Below are 21,777 nucleotides of genomic sequence, written 5' to 3' on the forward strand. Positions count from 1 at the left end.
ACGATATAAGAGGTAGTTAGAAGATCACGTCATGGCAATGGGGTGGGCTTGGGATTCAACGGCAACAAAACACCATGTGCTGAGAAGGATTTCGGTCTAGTCCTAGCGAAAAAGGGCTGTCTATCTATTTTGCAAATCATCAAATGTTTTCCACAGCCGCTTGCCTTCTATCGACCCCTTTTCCAACAGCATCCCACGTAAAGCATCCCATACTTACTTCTTGCCCTCCAAGTACAGTTCGTACTCGTAGCTGGAGAACAGGAAGGGCGCGACACCCTTGAGGTCGTTCTCGAAGAGAGGCATGCTGGCGTAGTACTACAATATTCCAAGTTAGCAGCGGCTCACAACAGAATCATTGACAATGCCACACGACTCACCTCGAACGTGCCGTTGGAGCTCAGGCTGCCGGTCTGCACGGTCCATCCCCAGACGAGGGCGTTGTCGCTTTTGCGCGTGTCGGCGAAGGTGCCGGTCAGCAGCTTGTAGCCGCTGAGCGCCGTCTTGAGGTACTGGTCGCCCTTGATGTACCCGAGGCGCAGGCTCTTGAGCAGGCCGTAGACGAACATGGCCGAGCCGGAGCTCTCGATGTAGTTGCCCCACTGGCCCTCGGTGCCGGGCGTCATGACGAGCCACCAGCCCTTCGTCTTCTTGTCCTGGGCGGCGACGACGGCGTCGGCGACGGACTGCAGGTACTTGATCAGGCGCTCGCGGCCGGCGTGGTCCTCGGGGAACAGCTCGATGACGTCGACCAGGGCCATGATGTACCAACCGACGGCGCGGCCCCACACGTGCGGCGAGGCGCCCGTCTCCGGGTCGGCCCAGATGGCCTTCTTGGCCCAGTCGAAGCCGTGCAGCGGGAGGCCGTTGGTGCGGTTGCGGTCGACGGTGGTGCCGGCGTCGATGAGGTCGAACTGGAGCGCGATGTCGTCCCAAGCAGTCGTGTTGTCGGGCTCGAACTCGCGGGTCCAGCGGGCGTAGAAGACGTCGAGCATGTAGATACCGTCGAGCCACATCTGGTCGATGTAGACGGGGTAGCGGTGGTAGAAGCCGCCGTCGGGAGTACGACCGGTGCGGTCGATCTGGTTCCGCAGGGTCTGGGCGGCCGTCTTGTAGATCTCGTCGCCGGTGGCGTTGTAGATGTCCAAGAAGGTGTGGCCGAAGCGGATGTCGTCGATCGAGTTGCTGTTGTTGTACAGCAAGATCTCGCCGTTCTGCGCCGGGTAGAGGAGGATGTCGGTGGCGTGCTTGACATAGTCGTAGTACTTCTGGTCGCCGGTGCGCTCAAAAGCCCGCAGGACGCCCGAGTAAAAGGACGAGATGGTGTAGGCGTGGGTGGGCTCGACACCGTGCTTTATCTGGGAGTCGGCCATCCAGGTCAGGTAACGAGGATCGCCATTGAGCTTGCCGGGCTTGATCTTCTCCTCGGGAGCGATCGAGAACCATCCGTTGGGCAGCGAGATGGCCGCGGAGGAGAGGGAGGCGCTGGCCAGCGCGGTGGCGGCGATGGAGGTGATCTTCATTGTTTGGATGCTGTTCCCGTTGACTCTGGACTCTAGAGATGAAGAGCAAAGCTGGTGGACATCATGCGCACTTCACGGGCTACATGGCTTCCTATTTATAAGCTGCTACCCTACAATGGAACACTCGTCAGGCTCACCTCAACAATGTCGTGAAGTCGCCATTTCCCAGGTTCCCCTCACGGGTGACTGGACCAAGATTTAGCCAAGAGATGGCCAGCTCAGTGAATTGGCTCGGTTCCACCAGCTTATCCGAAGCGTCTCCATGGCATGGTACAATAGCTTCGAGTGGAAATCCCCCAGGATTCGGCATCTCAACAAGCCATAGCAACAGCAACAGCAACAGCAATGATGTCAAGCCGAGGACGGAGAGGCTGGTGGCCGCTGGCCGTCAACATCCAGACGGAAAAGCAGGGTCTTAGTTGACCAGACTGCGGGGTTTACCCTGCTGTTTATCTCGTGAGGTTGCGGGGAATATGTTGGGGTTGCGAGTCTGGCGCGGGGAACCCCAATAGCTTGTCCTTATGCTTAATTTTCCACCTGGGGAGACCCATGTGATCCGTAGCGATGAGCTCTCTCTGGATGTCATCTGTCCCTTGGCCATTGAGCAGTTGTTCAGTCAGACGGTCGTTGGTCGATATCATGAAACAAAGGAATGCGGCTCCGAGCTCCGATGAGACAGGATCGAGCTCGACACCCTCCCGCAAACCAAACAACCCCTCACCTCCCCCCGGCGCCTCACGGAGACAAACGTGCGACATCTCCCCAGGTGCCGGGACGGCAGTCGTCGTTCGGGGGCATGGTGGCTGCCTCCCGTGGGCTTTCCGCTGACCGTTTCCAGATGCCGCCGCTTTCCAAGGATCGTATCTGCACTGGCAATCCCTCCGACTGTCAGCGATAGACCACCTCACCACCACCTCTCGCAAGTTTATACACCAATCAGAAGCGGCGGGTCCCCAAAAGAGAGTGGTTGACATGGTGCAACGAGTCGATCAGGTCCCCCTCGGCTGGTGTTAGGCCGGCCTGCCTGCGTCAAATCCTTGGCGCTGCCCCCGACCTGAGTGGGCGGTGACAACGCCTCATATTAAAGCAATATGCAGCATCGCCATTTTGCCAAGACAATCCCCTGGAGGGTTTCTCTCTCCCACTTGTACCGCATCTTGACTTTTCCGCCGAGAATGACGGCCCGTCGTCTGGGGTCTTTTCCGCGCCGTTGTGGCCGAGGGGCCATCCGAGGGCCTTATCCAAGCCCCCGGAACTCTCGCTCGTTCGCATAGCAAGGCCGGATCTTGATGCAGCGCCCGGCCCGACTTATGCCCGTGGACCGCGGCTTTTTTGGACTGACTGTGGTTATCTAACATCTAGCTCTTGAATTCCTCGGAATATGTCATGCTATTGACACTTCTGTGGGTTGGTAACGTTGCACCTTGACTCTTGTCAATTGCCGCATGAAATTTCGACTAAAACGCAGCAGAAGCCCATCGTTGGCAGCACCTGTAGGAGACGTAGAGGATTGATTGTTTAAACAGTCTATTTACGAAGAAATAAAGGTTGATGTTGTTCATGTTTGATTTTCTGGCGGTAAAAGGTTGTGGCAATCTCCAAAGTGTTACAAGGCCTAAACATGCCCCTACGTTCACTTGATCGAGGACTAAGAAACTACGAGCATCACCTTTCGATATGCTATTGGGTAGAAACGGGTCCTATCTTCAGCTCTATTTTACAACATATCAAGCGTGACCGTCGACTCCTCAATTTCCATTAGGGTAGAGCAACAGGCTTGAACACGATTGATCTCGCCTGCCGCGGCCCTACCATGTCTGCATTCACATGAGATAAAGATAAAACTTGGGAATAACGACGGATATTTCCTATCCGGAGCTACAGCTCCCAGTCCGAGAGTCTGAGACCAACCGTTGATTATTGATCAGCCGAAACAAAACTCTTCAATCTGAACGTTTGCTGTAACACGAAACCCGAATAGCTTGCGCTCTTTTTATGCTGTCCAAATGTAGAGCTTCCCGTATGCCCAAAGTAAAGTATCAGCAGCTGTTATAAAAGCCAGGTAACAAGGCCCTGTGTAGAACGACTCAGGAACGCACTTCTTGCTTTTCGTTCTTCAGTCAACTTCCCAGCTGTGGCTTTTAAGGATGCGGTTTTCTGGAAACGGCGGTGGGCAGCAGCACACTAATTGTCAGATCTCGATGTCCGCTGGCTCATCATTCTTGAAGACAGTCAACTCCGCAGCTCTTAGACATTAGCCAAGGATTCTTCGCCCAAGCTAGGAAAGTGCTCTCAATCCTTTGCTTGAGCAAGGATGTCGGGGTTGAAACATAGACCGTCTCTTCTGTGAGAAAACTCGTTTAGCCCTTCAAGTGAGTGCACTGTGTCAAGTATTAAACCAACCCCATTCGCTCTTCGCACATCAACCGGCAACATGGAATCTCGAAGCAGCCCAACCGAAGATCCATAATCTCAACTTGACAAATCCTCGGCTCTTGGATGGTTCTCTGGCTGTGATTGTGTGGGGGACGGCGGGTCCCCCCCGTCCGATCAAACGCCGGTCGAGCGGGCCCGCGTGCCCCCCGATATGCCATCACGCCGGCAATAAGGTCCGTTCGCAAAACTCTCAAAAAGCCTCAACTCCACTCGCCTCGTCACGTCCAAACCGCCGCAAGACAGCCTCAAGCCTCACCTTGCCTTCAGGGACTAAGCACTGTCGTCTCCTTGTCCGCTTACATCGAAGCGAAAAAGAATATAAGAAAAGAAGAAAAGAAAACTTCAACATGGCCGAACAACGGACGGTCCACCAGCCCATCCACCCCTCCGTCCGCGCCAAGCTGGACCCGGAGTACGTCGCCCTCCACGACGCCGTCATCCAGTACATGGAGCCCTCCGAAGTCCGCCCCTGGGACCCGGCCTCGCGCTCGGCGCCGAACCCGCTCGCGCACACGACGCAGAGGCTCTCGCCCGTCGGCGCCACCCGGGACGAGGACCTCGGCGGCGGCGTCCAGGCGCGCGTCTTCGTGCCCGAGGGCACGGCGCCGTCGCCGGCTGGGTGGCCCTGCATGGTCTGGCTCCACGGCGGCGGTTGGGTCAACGGCGGACTGGACAGCGAGAACGGCTTCCTGACGCACGTATGCCGATGTGGGTGTCGCCCTTTGTGGTTTTTTTTTGGTTTTTTGGTTTTTGTTTTTTTATCCTTGAATTCTCTTCGTGCCAGACGTCGGCAGTGTTTTGTTGACGAGAGCCCAACAGACGTGCGATGCGTGGTCGTCACCATCAACTACCGCCACGCCCCGGAACATGTCTATCCCGCCGCTGTCGACGACTGCCTCGCCGGTCTGAAATGGGTCGTCGACCCGGCGAACGCGGCCCGGCTCGGCATCAACACGAGTCTCGTCACAATCGCCGGCCTCTCCGCGTTCGTCAATTTCCCCCCTCGTCTCCAAGACGATCCCCTCCCACCCCCTCTCCTCTCCCTATAAGACTGACTGACACAACTACCAGAGGCGGCAACCTCGCCGCGGTCCTGACAATGAAGGCCGCCCTCGCCAACGTCCGCCCGGCCCCAATCTCCCAGCTCCTCATCTGCCCCGTCATCGACAGCACCGCCACCGCCGAGACGGGCTGGGCGACCACCAAGTACGTCCCCTGGCTGACGCCCGGCCGCATGTCGTGGTACCAGAACCTCTACTTCCCCCGCCCCGAGGACAAGGCACGGTGGGACGCCTCGCCGTGCTTCGCGCCGCGGGACGTCCTCGCCCGCAGCCCGAGGACGTGGCTCGCCGTCGCCGAGGTCGACCTGCTCACGCCCGAGGGGCTCGCGTACGCCGCGCAGCTAAGGGACGCCGGGGTCGAGGTCGAGACGGAGGTGTACAAGGGCGCGACGCACTCTGTTCTCGTGCTCGCCGGGTAAGTGGCCGTCTCTTGCTTTCCATCCATCCATCTGTCTTATCTCTCCGTTTTTGTGTCTGTCCGTCTGTCTTTACTTTGGCCCTTGAACGTCGGCTCTCTGACCTTCTTTTTCTTCAGTGTGCACCAAATCAGCAGGAAGCTGGTCCACGACGCCTGCGCCGTGCTCGCAAGGGGCTTCGGCTCGACTTATGATCCTGCTGCCGCCCCGATCCTGTCGCAGCAAGAGTAGGTCGACCAATCTCTTTAACGGGCAGCGCGGCCGGCGGTGTTGGTCTCCTCACATATCGAACGATCGATGATTCCCGCGAGGTGTTCTCCATGATGATGTTTTTTCTCGTCACCGCAAAGTAGTGTATAGAACGAAACTTCTTTATTTACAAGCTATATACCATCAAGGCTCTTATGTAACTCTCCTACTCGTCGAAGTGAATAATACAACGTCGGGCGCCAAAACGTCTACCTGGTCTACCGGTCTATTATGCTGGGAAGGAAAGGGCGGGATCTAGAACAAATCGATTCCAATGCAAACAACCTACTCGGCCATCAGGAGCTTCTGCAACTCGGCGAAACGAACGGGCTTTGGCAAAAAGACGTCGAAGCCGGCCGACTCGGCATCCCGCCGGGCATCCGAGCTGGCCAAGCCAGTCAGAGCGACGACAGTCGTGGCCTGCAGCTTGTGCTCGCGCTCGTACTCGCGTATCCGCTTCGTCGCCTCGAAGCCGTCCATGACGGGCATGCTGATGTCCATGAGAACGAAGTCGAACCGCCGGCGCTTGCTGGCGGACGCCGCGGTCGACGCGCTCGAGGCCGCGATGAACTTGTCCAGCGCCTCCTGCCCATTCTCAGCCTGCTCGAACGAGAAGCCGCACTTCTTCATGAACATGACGAGGAGCTTGAGATTGATCTGGTTGTCGTCGACGAGCAGGATGTGTAGCGTGTGTTGCTTCTGCTCGACGATGACTGGCTGTCCGCCGTTCAGCGCCGGGGATACGGCGAGAGCGCCGAGGGGCTTGATCAGCGGCTGAACGGACATGGCTGGTTCCAGTTCAGACAGCCTGGCGTCTTGATGGAGAGGCGTGCCAACCCTTTCAACCTCGTGGGTCCGCTTTTCGTTGCCGGCCAAAGACCCGGCTGGGATTCCTGCTGCACCGTGGTTCTCCCTCATGTCTTCGGCACGCTTGAGGCAGTGGGTGAAGACCTTGGCCAGCTTTCTTGGGCCACAGCTACATGCAGTGTTAGTGGTAAGGGGAGACCAAGCACGCCCGGGGGACGACGAAGAGCACTCACGGCTGGGGGATCACTTCTACAATCTCGGAAAACTCCATCAAAAGCTTGCTGTGCTCTTGCAGAATGCGTACCGCTTCTTCGGCATTCGGGCTGACGATGACGAAAGGAGCCTTCCTGCGGCTCACGCTCCTTTGCGTGTTGTCCCTAAACCGCTTCTCGAGGATTTCGACAGAGGGCGGTTCGGAGTACAGGTAGATGTCGGCCTCCGGTGGACTCGCCGCGTCTTCTCTCGCCACCGACATCTGGAACCACTCGGTGCACGTCTCGGTAAGGATCCCAGTCAACTTGGCCGTTGGCGTGCTCAAGGGCTGTAATTCGATTTTAGAGCCATCTGCCGCGTCTAGGAAGACGACTTGCAAACCCCGGGTCTGTTCGACGGCGTTGCGCATCACATCGTCGGGTTCGCCGCGGGCGGCGTCGTCGGAAACGGGCGAGAAGCTGAGATGGACGTCGATTTCGGTGCCCCTGTTCTGTTCCGATCTGACTTCGAGGCTTCCTCGCAGGGAGTCGACGATCTGCTTGACGATGCTCAACCCTAGGCCAGTACCAGGTTGAAAAGTGTCTTCCTGACTGAAAGGGAGGAACAGCCGCGTCTGCTGGAACTCTTCGGACATGCCCTTGCCGGAATCCGCCACCCGTATCAAAGCATCAATCTTTGACCCTTCGGCCCTCGCTTGGCCGCTGAGGGAGACGAGGACGAAACCGGACGACGTGTACTTCAGGGCGTTGCCGAAGAGGTTCATGATAATTCTCCGGAGGGCACCGGGCTGCGTCTTGACGAGCCAAGGAGTCTTTGGGTCGATGTCTATCAAAACGGAAACCAATCCCTTGGAGCCTTGATGCTGAAAGTTGACTACCGACCTGACGTTATTCGACTCGTTAACACTGATGCTGGGCTTGGGCGCCTCGAACGGTCCGGCGCCTGCTAGCTTCTTGAAAGCGTGACCGGCGGCGATGGCATCAACGACTTCCTCGACGAGCATGGCGAGGTCGACGACGGACGTCATGCTCAAGCTTTCCAGCGAGTCGGAGGTGATGGCGACAGGCCTGTTCTGGTTCTGTCTCGCACGCTTCCTCATCTGTGCCCGGCCGAGCCTGTTGATCTTGCTGTAGTCGAGTACGTGGTTCAGTGTGTCGAGTAGAGTCTTGCCACAGGTGGCGATAGAGCTGATAAGGCCGGACTGGTAGGGATCAGTGCTCGTATCTTGAAGGAGCTCGGCAGAGCCCAGGATTCCGTGCAAGGGGCTGCGCAACTCGTGGCTCATGCTGGCGATAAAGGTGGTCTTGGCGGCCTCGTTCTTCTGGCTGTTGATGCGGCCGACCTGGGTCATGATGCTGTTGCTGAAAGCCCGGAGATAGGACAGGTCTTGGTCGAGGTTCATCATGCGGCCCGTCACCGACGTCCACAGGAAGCAACCGCCGGCGAGCTTATCCTCCCCGTAATCGAACAAAGGGACGAAGACGACGGCTTTCGCTCCGGGGATCTTCTTGAGAAGCTCTTCGTGGACCATCTTGACCTTTCGCCGCCTGCCCTCGGATCGATCGACGGGGACGGCGCCGTCGACGCCCATGGTCTCCCTGTCGCTCGCGCTGTCGTCGCCAGAAGAGACGCCGATGCCGGCCTCGGTGAAGGAAAAGGTCTTGCCCATGGGGAACATGGAGAAGTACTTTTCGAGGATGCCGAGAGACAAGGCCGGGCCCTGTTCGATTTTGGCGCGCGCACGTTCGTCCGCCACCGAGAAGCTCAGGATCTTACAGGGTCTCGAAGCCGGCGACGTGTCCGAGTCGGAACTGTCGAGGCCAGAGCCCGAAGTGGCAGGTCGAGCGACATCCTCCTCATCGGAAGACTGGTTTCTGCCAGACCTGGAACGGTTGACCGGCGCGGCACTAGTCGTTGCGGTGGCGCCGAAGAGGGCGACGCCGTCGGCGAGGGTCGACTGACGGAGAACCTCGGCTGCACGGTTGAAGAGCTTCGACAGGCCATCGGCCTTCGGCTGAGGCACCTTCTTGGGGGAGGGTGGCGTCTCGGAGAAGGGAGGCGCCGGCTCGGACTGACGGGATGTCGACGACTCTTTCGACCGATCTCGGGCTTCGGCGTTGCGGAAGTACGAGTTAGAGCGTGGCAAGGGACGTCTCGTCGAGGTGAGGGCCATATCGGGGGGGCGTACGGTCGAGGGGCTCCGAGGGAGCTCGTCCTTGGGCGCCGTGTGGTCTTCATTGAGGGTTGAGCACCCCTCGATGAAGGTGGCCAGTCCACGTACGATGCGCTCGCCCTTGAAGCGGTCGACTCGATCGCGGGCCCATTCCAGGTGTTCCATGACGGTCTGGGCGACGCCTTGCATGAAGCGGATCTCATCGGCCGTCAGACCATCGTGAGGACGCTCGTCGGAGACAGCAAAGGAGCCGATCTTGTGGCCGGTGCGCGAAATGATGGGCACGCCGGCGTAGAAGCGCACGCCGGGCTCGGTCAGCACGTAGGGCCGGTTGCAGAAGCGGGAGTCTTCACGGCAGTCGTTGACGATGAGGCCGGTGGCGGTATACGGCTTGCCTCTGTGGTCGAGGCCGGTACAGGTGTTCACCAGAGAGTGTTCGCAAACAGCATCCGGGCGTGACAAGATGACGGCGCCGACTAGTGGTAAGTTACAGTTGTCAGCACATCAGCTCCAACCATGTAGGCACTCGCCCCTCTCCCCTCCCCTCTCTCCACCTCCTCAATGTGTCTTGGAGAGGCGAGGCTGGTGATGGGGATGAGAAACCAGAAGCCGACGTGCTATCGGCATGATGGCGGCGTTCTTCCCTCCTGAATCAGTAGGGGCAGTGTGGTGTTCTACGTTGGACAGGCAGGGGAAGAGAGAAATAGGGGGAGAGAGAGGCTAGCTACGTACGCCACAAATCACCATTGGTACTGCTGGGCTGGTCCCCGTCCTTGTTCAGGCCGTCGCTCTGGTGGTCTTGCAGGTCGTCGAGGTCTCCGAGCTGGACGTTGCGGGTGGCCTCGGCGAGGATTGTCTGGGTGGTGGTATCGATCAGCGATACCATGGCACGCTTGACATTGAGTCGCAAGACGGCCAGCTGGGCAAAGGCCGTCAGAGCCTTGTCGGACGAGGGCTTTGGCCTGTAGCCGCTCCCGTGTAAGTCGGGGGCGGCGATACTGTCGACGCTGAGGGCGACATTGAGCGACGACCCCTGGGCGACTTGCCAACTCTGGAGATATCGCTGCACCTCGCGTTCGCGCTGGGCTTCGGACATCGGATGAGAGATGCGAGGATTGCGCGCGCGCGCTCACCGAGGGGGGCACAGCAGGGGTGGCGATAGGGGAAGGAGGGAGGGGCGGGTGAGAGCGGGTGAGAGCGGGTGAGAGCGAGTAAGAACGAGCGAGAACGAGGGTGAGTGAGCGAGTGGCGTGTGAGCCTTGTCTCCAGTGGCTGGTGGTCTATGGCTGTGGTGTGTTAAGGCAGCGCCGGCGGCTCGGTCACATCTGCCCTCAGCCTCGTCCTTCTTCGTCGTCGCCTTCGTCTTCGTCGTATCGTCGTGGTCGTCGTCGCCCGTTTCACTTTTCGGGAAGTTTGCCTGTTTTTCTCTCTCTACTTTTCTGCTTCTGGCGGGGCAATGTCCGGCATGGGGGGGAAACGCTAGAAGGGCTAGAAGGGACTAGGCGGGAATAGCACAAGGGGGGTTCTCGGAATTGTTGGATAGATGCATTTCCGGGGCGTGGGTGTGGCGGCCTAAAAAGCGCCTTACCTCTTTAAGCGCCTGTTGTGGCAGGTGAGGTGAAGAAATACTAATCCTGCCGAGAGTTTCCTCATGTCTTGGGCGCGTGGTATTACATCATAGGTAACCGTCAGCTGGGTCCACCACCATCGAGATCGAAGGGTGCCCCCCCCATATTCAGTTCTAGATGGGCCCATGAAGCGCGGCCCAGGCAATGACTCGGGGAGAGACTTCCTCTAGTTTACAGCTCTGCAGACTGCACTGAACCAACCTATTGCAATGCTCCTCGACACTTGGGAGGTGCATCTTGCCCATCTCTCTTATACTGGATATAGGACTCATTAGTAAGCACAAGTACACCTGCAGGTATCGCATATCTCGACTCTACTACTCACCCTCCTGTGCAGATTTACCCTGTCTGACTCGGGTTCCAAATCTCATTCTCAACGACTCGAGTGGGTGGGATGCGGCGGAATCTGTCCCGCTGTCACTCTGCACACCTGCCCGGTCCGGTACCTAGGTACGGACGGATACACTGGCTGATGTTGCCGTTGATTCTCCGTTGGTTCTCCCCATTTCAACGATTTCGTCACCCATGCTTGACAACCTAAATATCCCGCAGACGGAAAAATAGGCCAACAAGCGAATATACACCAAAGCCATAACATGTGGGTTTAAAGTCGTTTATTCACCTGGGTCGGATATTCCAAGAGCTGCGAAAGTAAATCTGGGCCGACAAATGGCAGCCTCGGTAACCTGGCTACACTTTGCGGTCCCGAAGTCAACACCAGAATGGTAGCGAAATGCCAAAGCTCGATGAGCACCGTTGGTCAACGTAGATATGGTCCATCCTCAGGACTCAAATCGTTGTCCTTCTACAGTGCTTGGTTCTTCCATTGTTTTTATTTCGGTTGGGGGTTCTTTCATGCACCGGCAAAAGCAATCAAACACTGCCAGGCAGAGACGCCTGTTCATATGCAATGACCACCCATCCACGTCTTGTATTAACCTTTTGATTGCGATATCATGCATTCCTGATAACCACTCATGAGCTGACCCATAATGCTATCTTAGTTTTCCGGTTGACTTGAGATGTGGTGAAAAGAAAATACCTGGATCGCAATCGAGTCAGAAGCAAATACAACGGAAGCTGGCATAGTAACTTAGTGTCCAAACGTGCTCTCGGATAAGAGATCTTCCACCTTGAAATTGTTCCGTTTAACCCCGACAGATCGCTACCTACTTCTTCGTCGCAACCTTGGTCGAGATATTCGGACTTGACTTCTTAGTCTGCAATGATTGTGCCGGGCTGGAGAGGGTAAGAGGGAGCGTGAGTCGGTTTTCTGCAACGGTTGACGGCGCCCAGCGACCACGACGACTATCCGATGAACGCAAACCTCCGCCCAGATATATCAGCTTGTCTCGAAAATTGTTGTTCCCAATATGTGTGGCCTCTCGGCATTTGATCCAATGCCGACCCTCTTGGTGCCTGGAACCCATCGCGTTTGCGACTTCCTTCGCGCGGCCGAATGGGGAAACGAGGAGAGACATCGCCAGAGCTAGTCTGGCGCCTCTCCCGCTTGGCGTCGCAACGGCCAGTGACTCACTCACTCACGCCCTGACTAACAAAGAAACACGCACGACTAACAAGCCAGACTCTATAACTCACCGATCGATACACTCAATCACCTACGACAGCCTTGAATCTCTCTTTTTACACCCCGACCAGCACCCCGCCACCGGCCATGGGCTCTCCACTCTATTCCGTCCTCGTCACCGGCTCCGCCGGCCACCTCGGCGCCGCTCTGATGCTCTCCCTCCCCTCCCTCGGCCACGTTCCGCTCGGCATCGACATCCTCCCCTCTCCGACAACAACCGTCGTCGGCTCCATCACCGACCGCGCCCTCATCGCCTCGCTTCTCGCCCGGAACCCGTCCATAGCCCACATCGTCCACGCCGCGACCCTGCACAAGCCGCACGTCGACTCGCACCCGCACTCTGCCTTTGTCGACACAAACGTCACCGGCACCCTCGTCCTCCTCGAAGAGGCAGCTGCCGCCGCCGCCGCCGCCGCCGCCGCCCCCCCGCTTCCCCGGCGACGCATCGCCTCCTTCGTCTTCATCTCGACGACCTCGGCCTTTGGCGGCGCCCTGTCCCCGCGCCCGGGCCGGCCCGCCGTCTGGATCGACGAGTCTGTAGCCCCCGTCCCGAAAAACATCTACGGCGTGACCAAGTGCGCCGCCGAGGACCTCTGCGCCCTCGCCCACCGTCAGTCGTCCCTGCCCGTGCTCGTCCTCCGCACCGCGCGCTTCTTCCCCGAGGCCGACGACGACGCCGACCGCCGTGCCGCCCTGCCCGACGACGCGAACCTCAAGGTCTGCGAGCTGGCCTACCGCAGGGCCGACATCGCCGACGTCGTCTCCGCCGTGGTGTGCGCCATGGACAGGGCGGCCGACGTCGGGTTCGGGAAATACATTATTTCCGCCCCGCCGCCATTTTCCCAGCCCGCCATCCACGACGATGACGACGACGACGACGACGACGACGACAGAGACGGGAAGGTCGTGAAGACACAGCTCCTGCGTCGCCTGGACGAGGATGCGGGTGCGGCGCTACGGGAGGCCGTGCCCGGGTGCGCGGCCGTGTTTGAGAAGCTTGGATGGGGGTTCCTCGGGCGGTTGGACCGGGTGTACGACTCCTCCAAGGCGGTCAGGGAGCTTGGGTGGAAACCCGAGTGGACTTTTGAAAAGGTCGTCGAGAGGCTGGCAAGGGGGGAGGACTGGAGGAGCGAGCTGACGCACAGGGTCGGGAAGAAGGGGTACCATGCCGTGCCAACGGGCGTGTACACGTCGTGAGGGTTTTGTAAATCTGGGATCGAGAACATTAACGAGGTACGAGAGGTTTCGTGGACGGTGGTGGATACTGTGAAGACTTGATGAATTCATATTTGGTATTGAAAGTCTATGTGTGCTTCATCATGATATCCAACGAAGAAAGTAACAAAAAAGGAAAAAGCGTAAATGGGTACTCTGGAAATAAAAGGGTACTAACAACAAAACCGCCAATATGTGCAATGCATCGTTGGGTGTCTCATCTCTTTTCTTCAAGGCTATGCAATCTCCCCGGTGTCCCTCTCACTCAGAATACCAAGCTCATGCCCCAAGTCTAGAATCTGCGACGCCACGGCCTCAACATCCCACGTCTTGATGGGGACCCGATGTGCGCCGTCCCACTCAACGAGCCGCGTCGTGCCCGGCTGGCAGTACTGCTTCAGCAACCGGCGATGGTGGTCCAGGCCGGCGTCCTTGAGGCCGTGGACGTGGATGGTCGGCAGCTTCAGCATGTGGGCGGTGGACGAGCCTTTAGGCCAGTCGTGGAACTCGACGCTGGCCTCGGAGGCGTCGCCAACGCCCTGCGGGGCCTCGAGGCGGTCGTCCAGCACGATCAGGGGCGCGCGGCCGGCGAGCAGAACACCAAACTTCCAGTCGGCGGAACCACCGGCCGAGGCGATGCGCTTGCCGTATTTCTGCTTAAGCATCTGCTGGGTGTACATGAGGCTTGCGCTGATCTTGGCCCCCTGGCTGAAGCCCAGCAGGCCAACCCATTCGCCCGTGGCGCCGAGCGCGTCGTCGTCGTCCATGGCCATACGTAGCTGGAAGTGGATCTCGGCGGCGGCGGTCTCGGCGTCGACGGCCTGGTGCTCAGGGAGCCAGCGCAGCCAGCGGCGGAAGGGCCCGTAATCGCCGTAGACGGAGACGATGTCGTGGTGGGGGGCGCAGATGAAGGGCCCGTCGACGAAAACGAGGCGGAAGTGGTTCTTGAGGCGGGAGATGAGGGCGCGGCACTGCACCTTGAAGACGGAAGCGTTGACGCCGCCGCCGTGGAGGCAGAGGATGCGCGGTAGGTGGAGCGTGGGGTCGGTGCCCGGCGGGAGCGACGTTGCACTTGGCATGTTGTGTGTTTGAACCGAGGGGACTGATGCTAAAGCAGAGTCGAGTCTACTGCTGTGTGTGTCTCGGTCTCTCTCGGGTGCTGTATAATGGCGATAAGAGCGAGGTGTGTATGTGCGTGCTGTAGATAATGTTGGTGCAAAGAGAAGACAGACTTTTCGGGACCGAAGAGTCGAAGATCGGGTACTTGGGAGAATAAGAGATGGGAACCAAAGAGCGAGGAAGACGCGAGAACGGGATAGAAGAAGGGCGGAGGACCGGAGACTTCTTCACTCGAATCGAAAAGGAAGGGCGTCCTTCAGTCAGCCGGCTCTACCTTGCGCTCGCTCGTCCACAACACCCTCTCTCTCTCTGTCTGTCTCTGTGTGTGGCCCTCGAACCTCGAATGCCGACCTATGCTTTGGCAGCTTTGCGCAAGGGCAGCAATCAGAGCGCAAAAAGTGGGGCGGCGGATTCGCCCTTTGTCCGTCGCTTCACCGGCCGGAGCTCCGAACAGGGACTGGGACTGGGGTTAGGACTGAGGCGGGGACTGGCGCCGGCTCTTGTCAGCGTCGTTTCGCTTTGCTGACCTCCCCATAAACAACCGAATGAAACGGAGAATGAGCTTGACGACCAGGAAGGAGCTTGACCAAATTAATTGATAGTCAGGCCTCGTCGCGGCACGAGTCAAATGATCCCAAGAAATGCGCCGGCGCGAGATGAGGGGGCCAAACGACGAGAGAGAGAGAAAAAAAAACCCCCGGGTAATTGTGACAGACAGGCCGTGGGGTCCTCCGTTGTGCAACGATTCCCTCTGGCGGTTGAAACGTCTTGACGTTGTGCACCTGGTTTCGAATAACTTTATGAGAGCCAACTTTGCGAAGGAGACAGACGAACTGTTGAAGCGTTGTCCCTGAAGCAAAAGCAAGCACGAAGGCTGTTGGTCCCAGTGGGATGGTCAAGCGGTTGCGACGCCGAACATCAGACCGGTACGGGTACGGTGAGAAGACCGGGGAGCGAAATGAGACGAAACATGCGTAAAGCTTATTCGGTGCGACTGATTCGTAGTCGGAAGAGGAAACAAACCAAACTATGTGTACAGGTGAGTCGCACTCCAGGGCATAGAGGAAATGTCAGGTTATGCTTGAAGCATCCGGCGGGCGTTTTCTTCTGTTCTTCTTCTTCTTCTCGTTCGCTGCACGAGGTCATCGGACACTTTTTGGGAGAGGTCCGGGCGGGAGGGGGGCTTTCTCACGTCCCTTGGCGACGACGCCTGGCCGAAGCCCGACGCTTGTTTCTCGCCGTCTGTCTTAAAGCCCCGGCGACGGCGACTTGACATGATGGGAAGAGGAAAGTAGAGAAAAGGAGTATTAATAACCCCGAAGGTCTCGTCTCGCCTGCCATTGCGACGCAGTCTCTCACACACAACAGCTCACGTTCGGAGCGCCTCGACTTCTCGCAACAGTTGCTTGCATCATCGGCTGTGAGTTGTAGGCTGTCGCAGAAGGCCGAAAACGGAACCAACGTCGGGATTCCCGTTCGGCGCAGCATCTCCGAGTGCCGAAATGAAATGGTGGTCGTCAATGATTACCGCCGGGCACATACAAAGTCCGTTTAGGGTCCGGACACGCCACATGTTGCTTCTTTGCTGCCGGTGTGTCGTCACTCCATAGCCGCATCGCCATTGCGGTCCACCACCATCTATCTGCCCGTGTTGACGTCGCTGCTGAGTGAGTCAGTAGGTTTGGCCGCCGAATAATCCAGAAGCACAATAGCTGTCAACCCAAACGCAAAAGATGACGACAGGTTGTCGAGTAAGTAGGTGTGAAACCCAGGTAGAATAAGGTTGGTAAGGTCGGAAGAGAACGGTGATCTGGAAGTGGAGTCTGGACTTTGAAGATGGATGTGATGCGGAAGAGTCCAACAGAGTGTTTGGGGACAAGGAGGAGCCAAGGAGGGAGGGAGGCAGGCCGGCCAGGAGAAGGGAAAGGGCAGGGATGAATGGGCCTCCTGCACCAGCAATGACTCAGCCACACGCCAATCCTGCACCAGCCCCATTAACCCCATTCTTTCCTGAGCATCAGCCACATCATGACGTGCCGTTGTGCCCCTCACGTTTCCCCTCTTCTAGTTTCTCCCTCTTGTTTCTTGGTGCAGCAGGCCACTGTTTGTCTGTTGTACAGGTACGTACTGTGTAGCTCCTGCTCCCTTTGAGCTCTGAGCTGGCAGCCACGTTACGATGACATAACCGTTGAACCCAAGAGGTCTCGCCTTCGCGGCCAAAATAACTGTCATTTATCTTCATCTTCTTCTTGTACGGAAACAAACTTTGTATATACCCAGCACTACACTACCTAGGGTGAATCACACGCCGTCTAAGCCTCAGCAAAGCTACGATATCCTGCCCACATTGACAACGACCCTTCTGCGCCACAACCATACGTCTCCCGCCCCCCCGCAGCACACACAGCACACGCAACAGCTCATTAACCCACCTCTCGGTCTCGCCGTGACGACAGCTCCACATCAGCTACGAGTACAGATACCTTGCACTCGGTTCCTACAGACCAATCGACCTACGGACCTACAAAAGCAATCACTCCCCGCAGCACCTGCCTGCTCCTACATCAGCCAAATCACTAAAGATCTACGCACACGTCTCTGAGATACCCAAAGTTTGCACTGCATCGTTACTATTTGCCTTCTGTCATTGATACCCCTCAATACCCGTCTCAACCCAACCGACCAGCCGATCTCGCTGGTATAACATCTTGTCGATAGACCGATTCGCCATAATGTCAGGCACAAACCCCGAGAAGCCTCCCATCCAGCCGGAGCAACAGCTCTACCCCCATCCCACCGGCGACAACACCTACCAGCAGCAACATCAACAACAGCAGCAACCGCCCCAGTACACCTCCGGCGCGACGCAATACAATCCCGACCAGAAGAGCGAGCTCCCCGGCGGACATGGCGCCCAGACTCAGCAATTCCCCCCTCCGCCCCCAGGCCCACCTCCTGCGAACCAGCCGCAGTTCACCCATGCTCCTCAACCGCAACAGCAATACAACCAGACACCGCAGCAGTCGCAACAGCACTACCAGGCTCCTCCCCAGGGCCAACATGTCCCCGGCCAGCACACCGAGGGCGTCCTCCCCGGCGCGAATCCCGGCGACTACGGCGCCGGCCGCCACTACTCCCAGTTCGACGGCCCTCAGGGCAACACAGCACCGGGTCACGTTCAAGGCGGTCCCTACGTAGACCCGGCCGCCGCCCATGCCGCCTACATCGCACCCACCGGAGCCGCGCTTGACCCCTCTGCCCAGCACAAGGAGAAGAAGGGATGGGGCGAGCGCCTCTCCCAGATCGGCATGAAGGCCGCCGTCCCCATCAACGCTCTGGCCAACAAGATGGGCTCGCAGAGCTTCTTGCCCACCACCATGGACAAGGAGTGCGAGAAGGCCGCCAAGATCGTGAGGAGCTTCTGCAGTAAGTTTTGATCCCCGCGTCGGTGCGCCTTTAGGCAGACAGTCTTTTCGTCCATCTTTATGTCGCTAACAGTACCCCAGAGGAGGGCATCACGTCCGACGTACCCGCTCAGACGCAGGCTTCGGAGCACCTTGAGCCAGGCAAGCACGCCGACGGCCATGGCTCGCGCCCTACGACGCCGGGCAAGGAAAAAGTCCGTAAAGAGCAGAAGGCCATCGTCAAGATCCCCTCAAAGGTCATCAACAAGGCTGTCGGCTTGGCCGTCTTTACCACCGCCCGGGTCGGCTTTAACTTCTCCGGCGCCACCGGCTCCGGCGTCCTCATCGCCCGTCTCCCCGACGGGTCCTGGAGCCCGCCATCCGGCATCCAAGTTCACGCCCTAGGCGCCGGCTTCATGATCGGCATCGACATCTACGACTGCGTTTGCGTCATTAACAGCCGCGAAGCCCTCGCCGCCTTCATGAGCACCCGCGTCTCCCTAGGTCCCGACGTTGCCGTTGTCGCCGGCCCCTACGGCGCCGGCGGCGTCTTGGACGTTGGTGCCTCGTTTGGTGGCAAGAACCCCGAGGACAAGAAGACGGCCGAGCAGGCAGACGCCGGTAGGCCGGTCGATGACGGCAAGTTGAGGCCGGACGAGAAGAACAAGCGCAGAAGCAGCAGCTCCTCCATCAAGCCTGTCTTCTCCTACGTCAAGTCCCGCGGCTTCTACGCGGGCATCCAGGTTGACGGCACCGTCGTTACGGAGAGGAAAGACGCCAACGCTGCCTTTTACGGCCAGAAGGTCACGGTCGACCAGATCGTCCGGGGCCAGGTGCCTCCTCAGGGTCCTGGTGGCTTGTGGCCCACGGGCGCGCAAGCCCTGTACGAGGCCCTCCGTGTCGCCGAGCAGCAGAAGCCCCTCCCCGAGGTCCACCTTCCTCAAGCAATCCCCGGCCAGGTTCCTCCCCAAGGCTCTATCCCTCAGCAGCAGCAACAGTACAGCGGTCAACAGGCCCAGTACGGCACCCAGCAGCCCCAGCAGTCCCAGTACGGCCAGCCCCAGTACGGCCAGCCTCAGTATACAAACTCGGATGGAGGTCCTCTTGGATCGCACCCGCCCGGCCAGGGGCCCACTGCCTCCGGAGCGCTGAACCGCGAGGAACAGCTCCCAGGCTACGTCGACGATGGTGTGGCGCGCCCCGGCGTTGGCGACCACAAGGGCCACTACCAGTAAACGAACAAGCATGACGTTGCTTTGACCTCTTGGTTGCATAGGAATGTTACTCTGAAGGTTATATATCCCCGGGGGGCGTGGCGTGGCGTTGTGGCATTGCGTTGTGGCATTTTGCCAATCAGCTGAGATAGCCCAAATGGAATTCTCATCAAAAAACATAATTTCTGCCCCATTTGGGTAAATTTGGGTGAACGTCCCAGGTGCTGTTATGATATTAACAAACTGGACAACTTCGTGTCTGCTTCTCTCCTACAGCATGTGCTATACACCCGCAAGCCTGACGGCCGAAACGTGCAGTACGACAGCGCCGTCCCGGAGGCGACGTGGAAAACATGTAACTGGCCGGCCGAGACGACGGGCGCCCTTGCTAGCTCGCCAACATCGAGGCCTCACGTCCCCGGGTGGTGGTGGCTCGATGTGACACGCAGCCGGTAGTGCATGACAAAGGCACGAAAGGGGAGATGCTTCACGATGCGGCAGCGGACGGGACCGCCTGCAGACTGGCGTGGGACAAGATCGGCTGTCGTCACGGTCACAAACCCCCAATCCCTCCAAACGAGCGAGTGTCGTTTGCACTTGTACTCGTGCAGCGTGAACAAGCGGGAGCGAGGGGACGGTATAGATAATATCGAGATCAAATATGTCCGGCCGCCATCCCCCCCCCCCCCCCCCCCCCCCCCCCCCCCCCTCCAGCTCCGTGTGTCAGACAGGCTCAGCACTGATGAAGTGAGTGGTCGATTCGGACGCACTGCATTTGCGGGCAGACAGGACACTACCGGATGGGCGTACATAGTCTGCAATCCCTCCAGGTTCCAAGGAAAGTCAGTGTGATTCGGTTCGATGTAGCTCATCTCGCATGCCGCGCCATGGTTCCAACTGGTGGTGGTCTCACGGATTGGATGGTGTATGATGTGTGCCTACGTCGCATCATGTCTGGTCGGCCGCGTGGTTTTGCTCATGTTTCGATCACCGCCAAGTACATCCCCGAGAGGCAAGCATTACTGATTAGAACTGGGAAGGGGTGAACGATAAGTTGCAAAATGAGAAGGGAAAGAGGAAGGGTTTCACAAGAGAAGAAGAAGAAGAAGAAGAAGAAGAAGAAGAAGAAGAAGAAGAAGAAAGCAATGGTTGGGTCCAAGGGACATGCAGGCAGGCCGAGTGCCGGGGATTAACGAGGCCCGGCCAACCTTGCCAGTCCTTCGCCGGATCATCATGTTTGTTTGAAACGGGAATTCGACGCCTGGTACTCATGGCCGTAACAAAACCATGTAAGTAGCATCCGGCCAAAACAAACCTCCCGTGTCTGCGGTGTGGAAGCATCGCTTTGCGCTGGCCGTTGTCGTCGATGAACCCGGCGAGGCTTGGCGGAGGCGGGCCGAGGCAGGCGGAGGGGCCAGATCATGATATGTTCGCACAGCAGCGGCACAGCCCAGAAGGGACCACGACTGGGTTCAAGTGCCGGCCGTTTGCCGTTGGGCGTCTGCCGTGTTTCTATTTCCCGGAAAATTCGAGAGGTTCAGTACACGCAAAAAGCAACGACGGTTCGTCCCAGGACGCAGCTGGTAACGGCCTCGCACAACTAGTACTAGTGCAGAGCGAGTCGGTCGAAAGGTTGAAACGGACGGGGTTCGTGATTCCAATCGGCTCGTGGAGCTCGAAGATAATCGGACAAACTTGGCCGTGTGGTTGGAATCTGGAGCTTGCCTTGGTCCTATGAAAATAATAAAGCCACAAGCAAAAAAGGTTGGCAGTGGGACACAGGGCTGGTTCTCGACTGGTTCAGCACATGCATGCATGAGCTTGGCCTTGGAGGCTATTTTGCCTCGTCCCCGCCGGGAGTGGAATCTTGTCTTGGGTGAAATCCTCGCATGCCAGCTCTTAACCAGCGAGGCGGTACGTAGCGTTCGTGACGAATGTCCGGATGATTGCCTGACCACAGTCAGGTTGAGCAGAATTACAGCCGAAGCCGTGCTGGGTCGGTTGGTGGAGGAAAAACAAGCAGACCATCAGACTCGGCGCGCCGGGTCGCGTTGAAGACGTCATCGACTCCACGACGATGAGACATCCGGGATGTGTGCACGCCTCGTCTTCTAAAAGACCCAAACCCAAGTGCCAGGTCTCGAAGAGTCGTCTTTCTTGCTTCGGCCTTTCGCCGGCGGCTCAGGGCCGCTATTCCTCCGCCCCTGTTTTCCCTATTTTCTTTTCTTCTACAAGTACCTCTTCAACCTCCCGAGCTGCCCACGGCCCCTTGTTCATCTGACACCCCACGGCAAGGAAACGGTCGCTGGAACTGACATTCTGGACGGAGTGGTGGACAATTGGAGACTGGCCCGCAGGCTCCATTATAATTCCTCTCTGGCAGTGGGCATATAGACCGGCGGGCAGGTCGATCGACCGTTTGTCTCCAGAAATACCGCCCGTTTTCCCCCTCCGTTCTCTGCCTTGTTCTGGGGGTACGGCCCATGGGGGTGCACTCTGTCCGTTGCATGATTAGCACACGGTCATGACCAGCTGGCCGGTGCAGCCATCGTCTCATCGTCTGCGATTTTTGAGCAGATTAAGCTCATCGCCAAGTCGACATGTTGGTGATGACTGGCCGGGGAGAGCTGGCGAGTCTTTCAGTGCATCGAATGGAAAGAGGATGCCTCTAAGGTTCACGGTATCGAACCGAAAGTCTGATGAGCTGGGCCAGCTGCCGCTCCAAGCACCCGCC

The 21,777-nt window shown here is 58.1% G+C and overlaps 6 protein-coding genes across 6 annotated transcripts; 3 read left to right on the top strand and 3 right to left on the bottom strand.

The window, feature by feature from the left end:
- Positions 1–213: 213 nt before the first annotated feature.
- CH63R_10675 (Cell wall glycosyl hydrolase YteR) lies at positions 214–1,520 on the bottom strand (the record flags this gene model as incomplete). Its single annotated transcript, XM_018305649.1, has 2 exons — positions 214–315; positions 378–1,520. 2 exons carry the CDS (start codon positions 1,518–1,520, stop codon positions 214–216), a joined length of 1,245 nt encoding a protein of 414 aa, XP_018155073.1.
- A 3,535-nt stretch (positions 1,521–5,055) lies between these two features.
- On the top strand, positions 5,056–5,664 carry CH63R_10676 (putative lipase/esterase enzyme carbohydrate esterase family CE10; the record flags this gene model as incomplete). Its single annotated transcript, XM_018305650.1, has 2 exons — positions 5,056–5,432; positions 5,553–5,664. 2 exons carry the CDS (start codon positions 5,056–5,058, stop codon positions 5,662–5,664), a joined length of 489 nt encoding a protein of 162 aa, XP_018155074.1.
- Positions 5,665–5,967: 303 nt separating this feature from the next.
- Positions 5,968–9,971, bottom strand: CH63R_10677 (Hsp90-like protein; the record flags this gene model as incomplete). The annotated part of the gene is made up of 3 exons (XM_018305651.1): positions 5,968–6,658; positions 6,723–9,351; positions 9,608–9,971. The coding sequence occupies 3 exons, from the start codon at positions 9,969–9,971 to the stop codon at positions 5,968–5,970; spliced, it is 3,684 nt and encodes a 1,227-aa protein (XP_018155075.1).
- Positions 9,972–12,178: 2,207 nt separating this feature from the next.
- CH63R_10678 (NAD dependent epimerase/dehydratase) lies at positions 12,179–13,288 on the top strand (the record flags this gene model as incomplete). The annotated part of the gene is made up of 1 exon (XM_018305652.1): positions 12,179–13,288. One exon carries the CDS (start codon positions 12,179–12,181, stop codon positions 13,286–13,288), a length of 1,110 nt encoding a protein of 369 aa, XP_018155076.1.
- Positions 13,289–13,542: 254 nt separating this feature from the next.
- CH63R_10679 (Citrinin biosynthesis oxidoreductase CtnB) lies at positions 13,543–14,385 on the bottom strand (the record flags this gene model as incomplete). Its single annotated transcript, XM_018305653.1, has 1 exon — positions 13,543–14,385. One exon carries the CDS (start codon positions 14,383–14,385, stop codon positions 13,543–13,545), a length of 843 nt encoding a protein of 280 aa, XP_018155077.1.
- Positions 14,386–17,157: 2,772 nt separating this feature from the next.
- CH63R_10680 (LAS seventeen-binding protein) lies at positions 17,158–19,064 on the top strand (the record flags this gene model as incomplete). The annotated part of the gene is made up of 2 exons (XM_018305654.1): positions 17,158–17,851; positions 17,932–19,064. 2 exons carry the CDS (start codon positions 17,158–17,160, stop codon positions 19,062–19,064), a joined length of 1,827 nt encoding a protein of 608 aa, XP_018155078.1.
- Positions 19,065–21,777: the final 2,713 nt, after the last annotated feature.

The sequence above is a fragment of the Colletotrichum higginsianum genome, assembly GCF_001672515.1.
Source record: "Colletotrichum higginsianum IMI 349063 chromosome 7 map unlocalized unitig_7, whole genome shotgun sequence".
Classification (NCBI taxonomy): Eukaryota; Fungi; Ascomycota; class Sordariomycetes; order Glomerellales; family Glomerellaceae; genus Colletotrichum; species Colletotrichum higginsianum.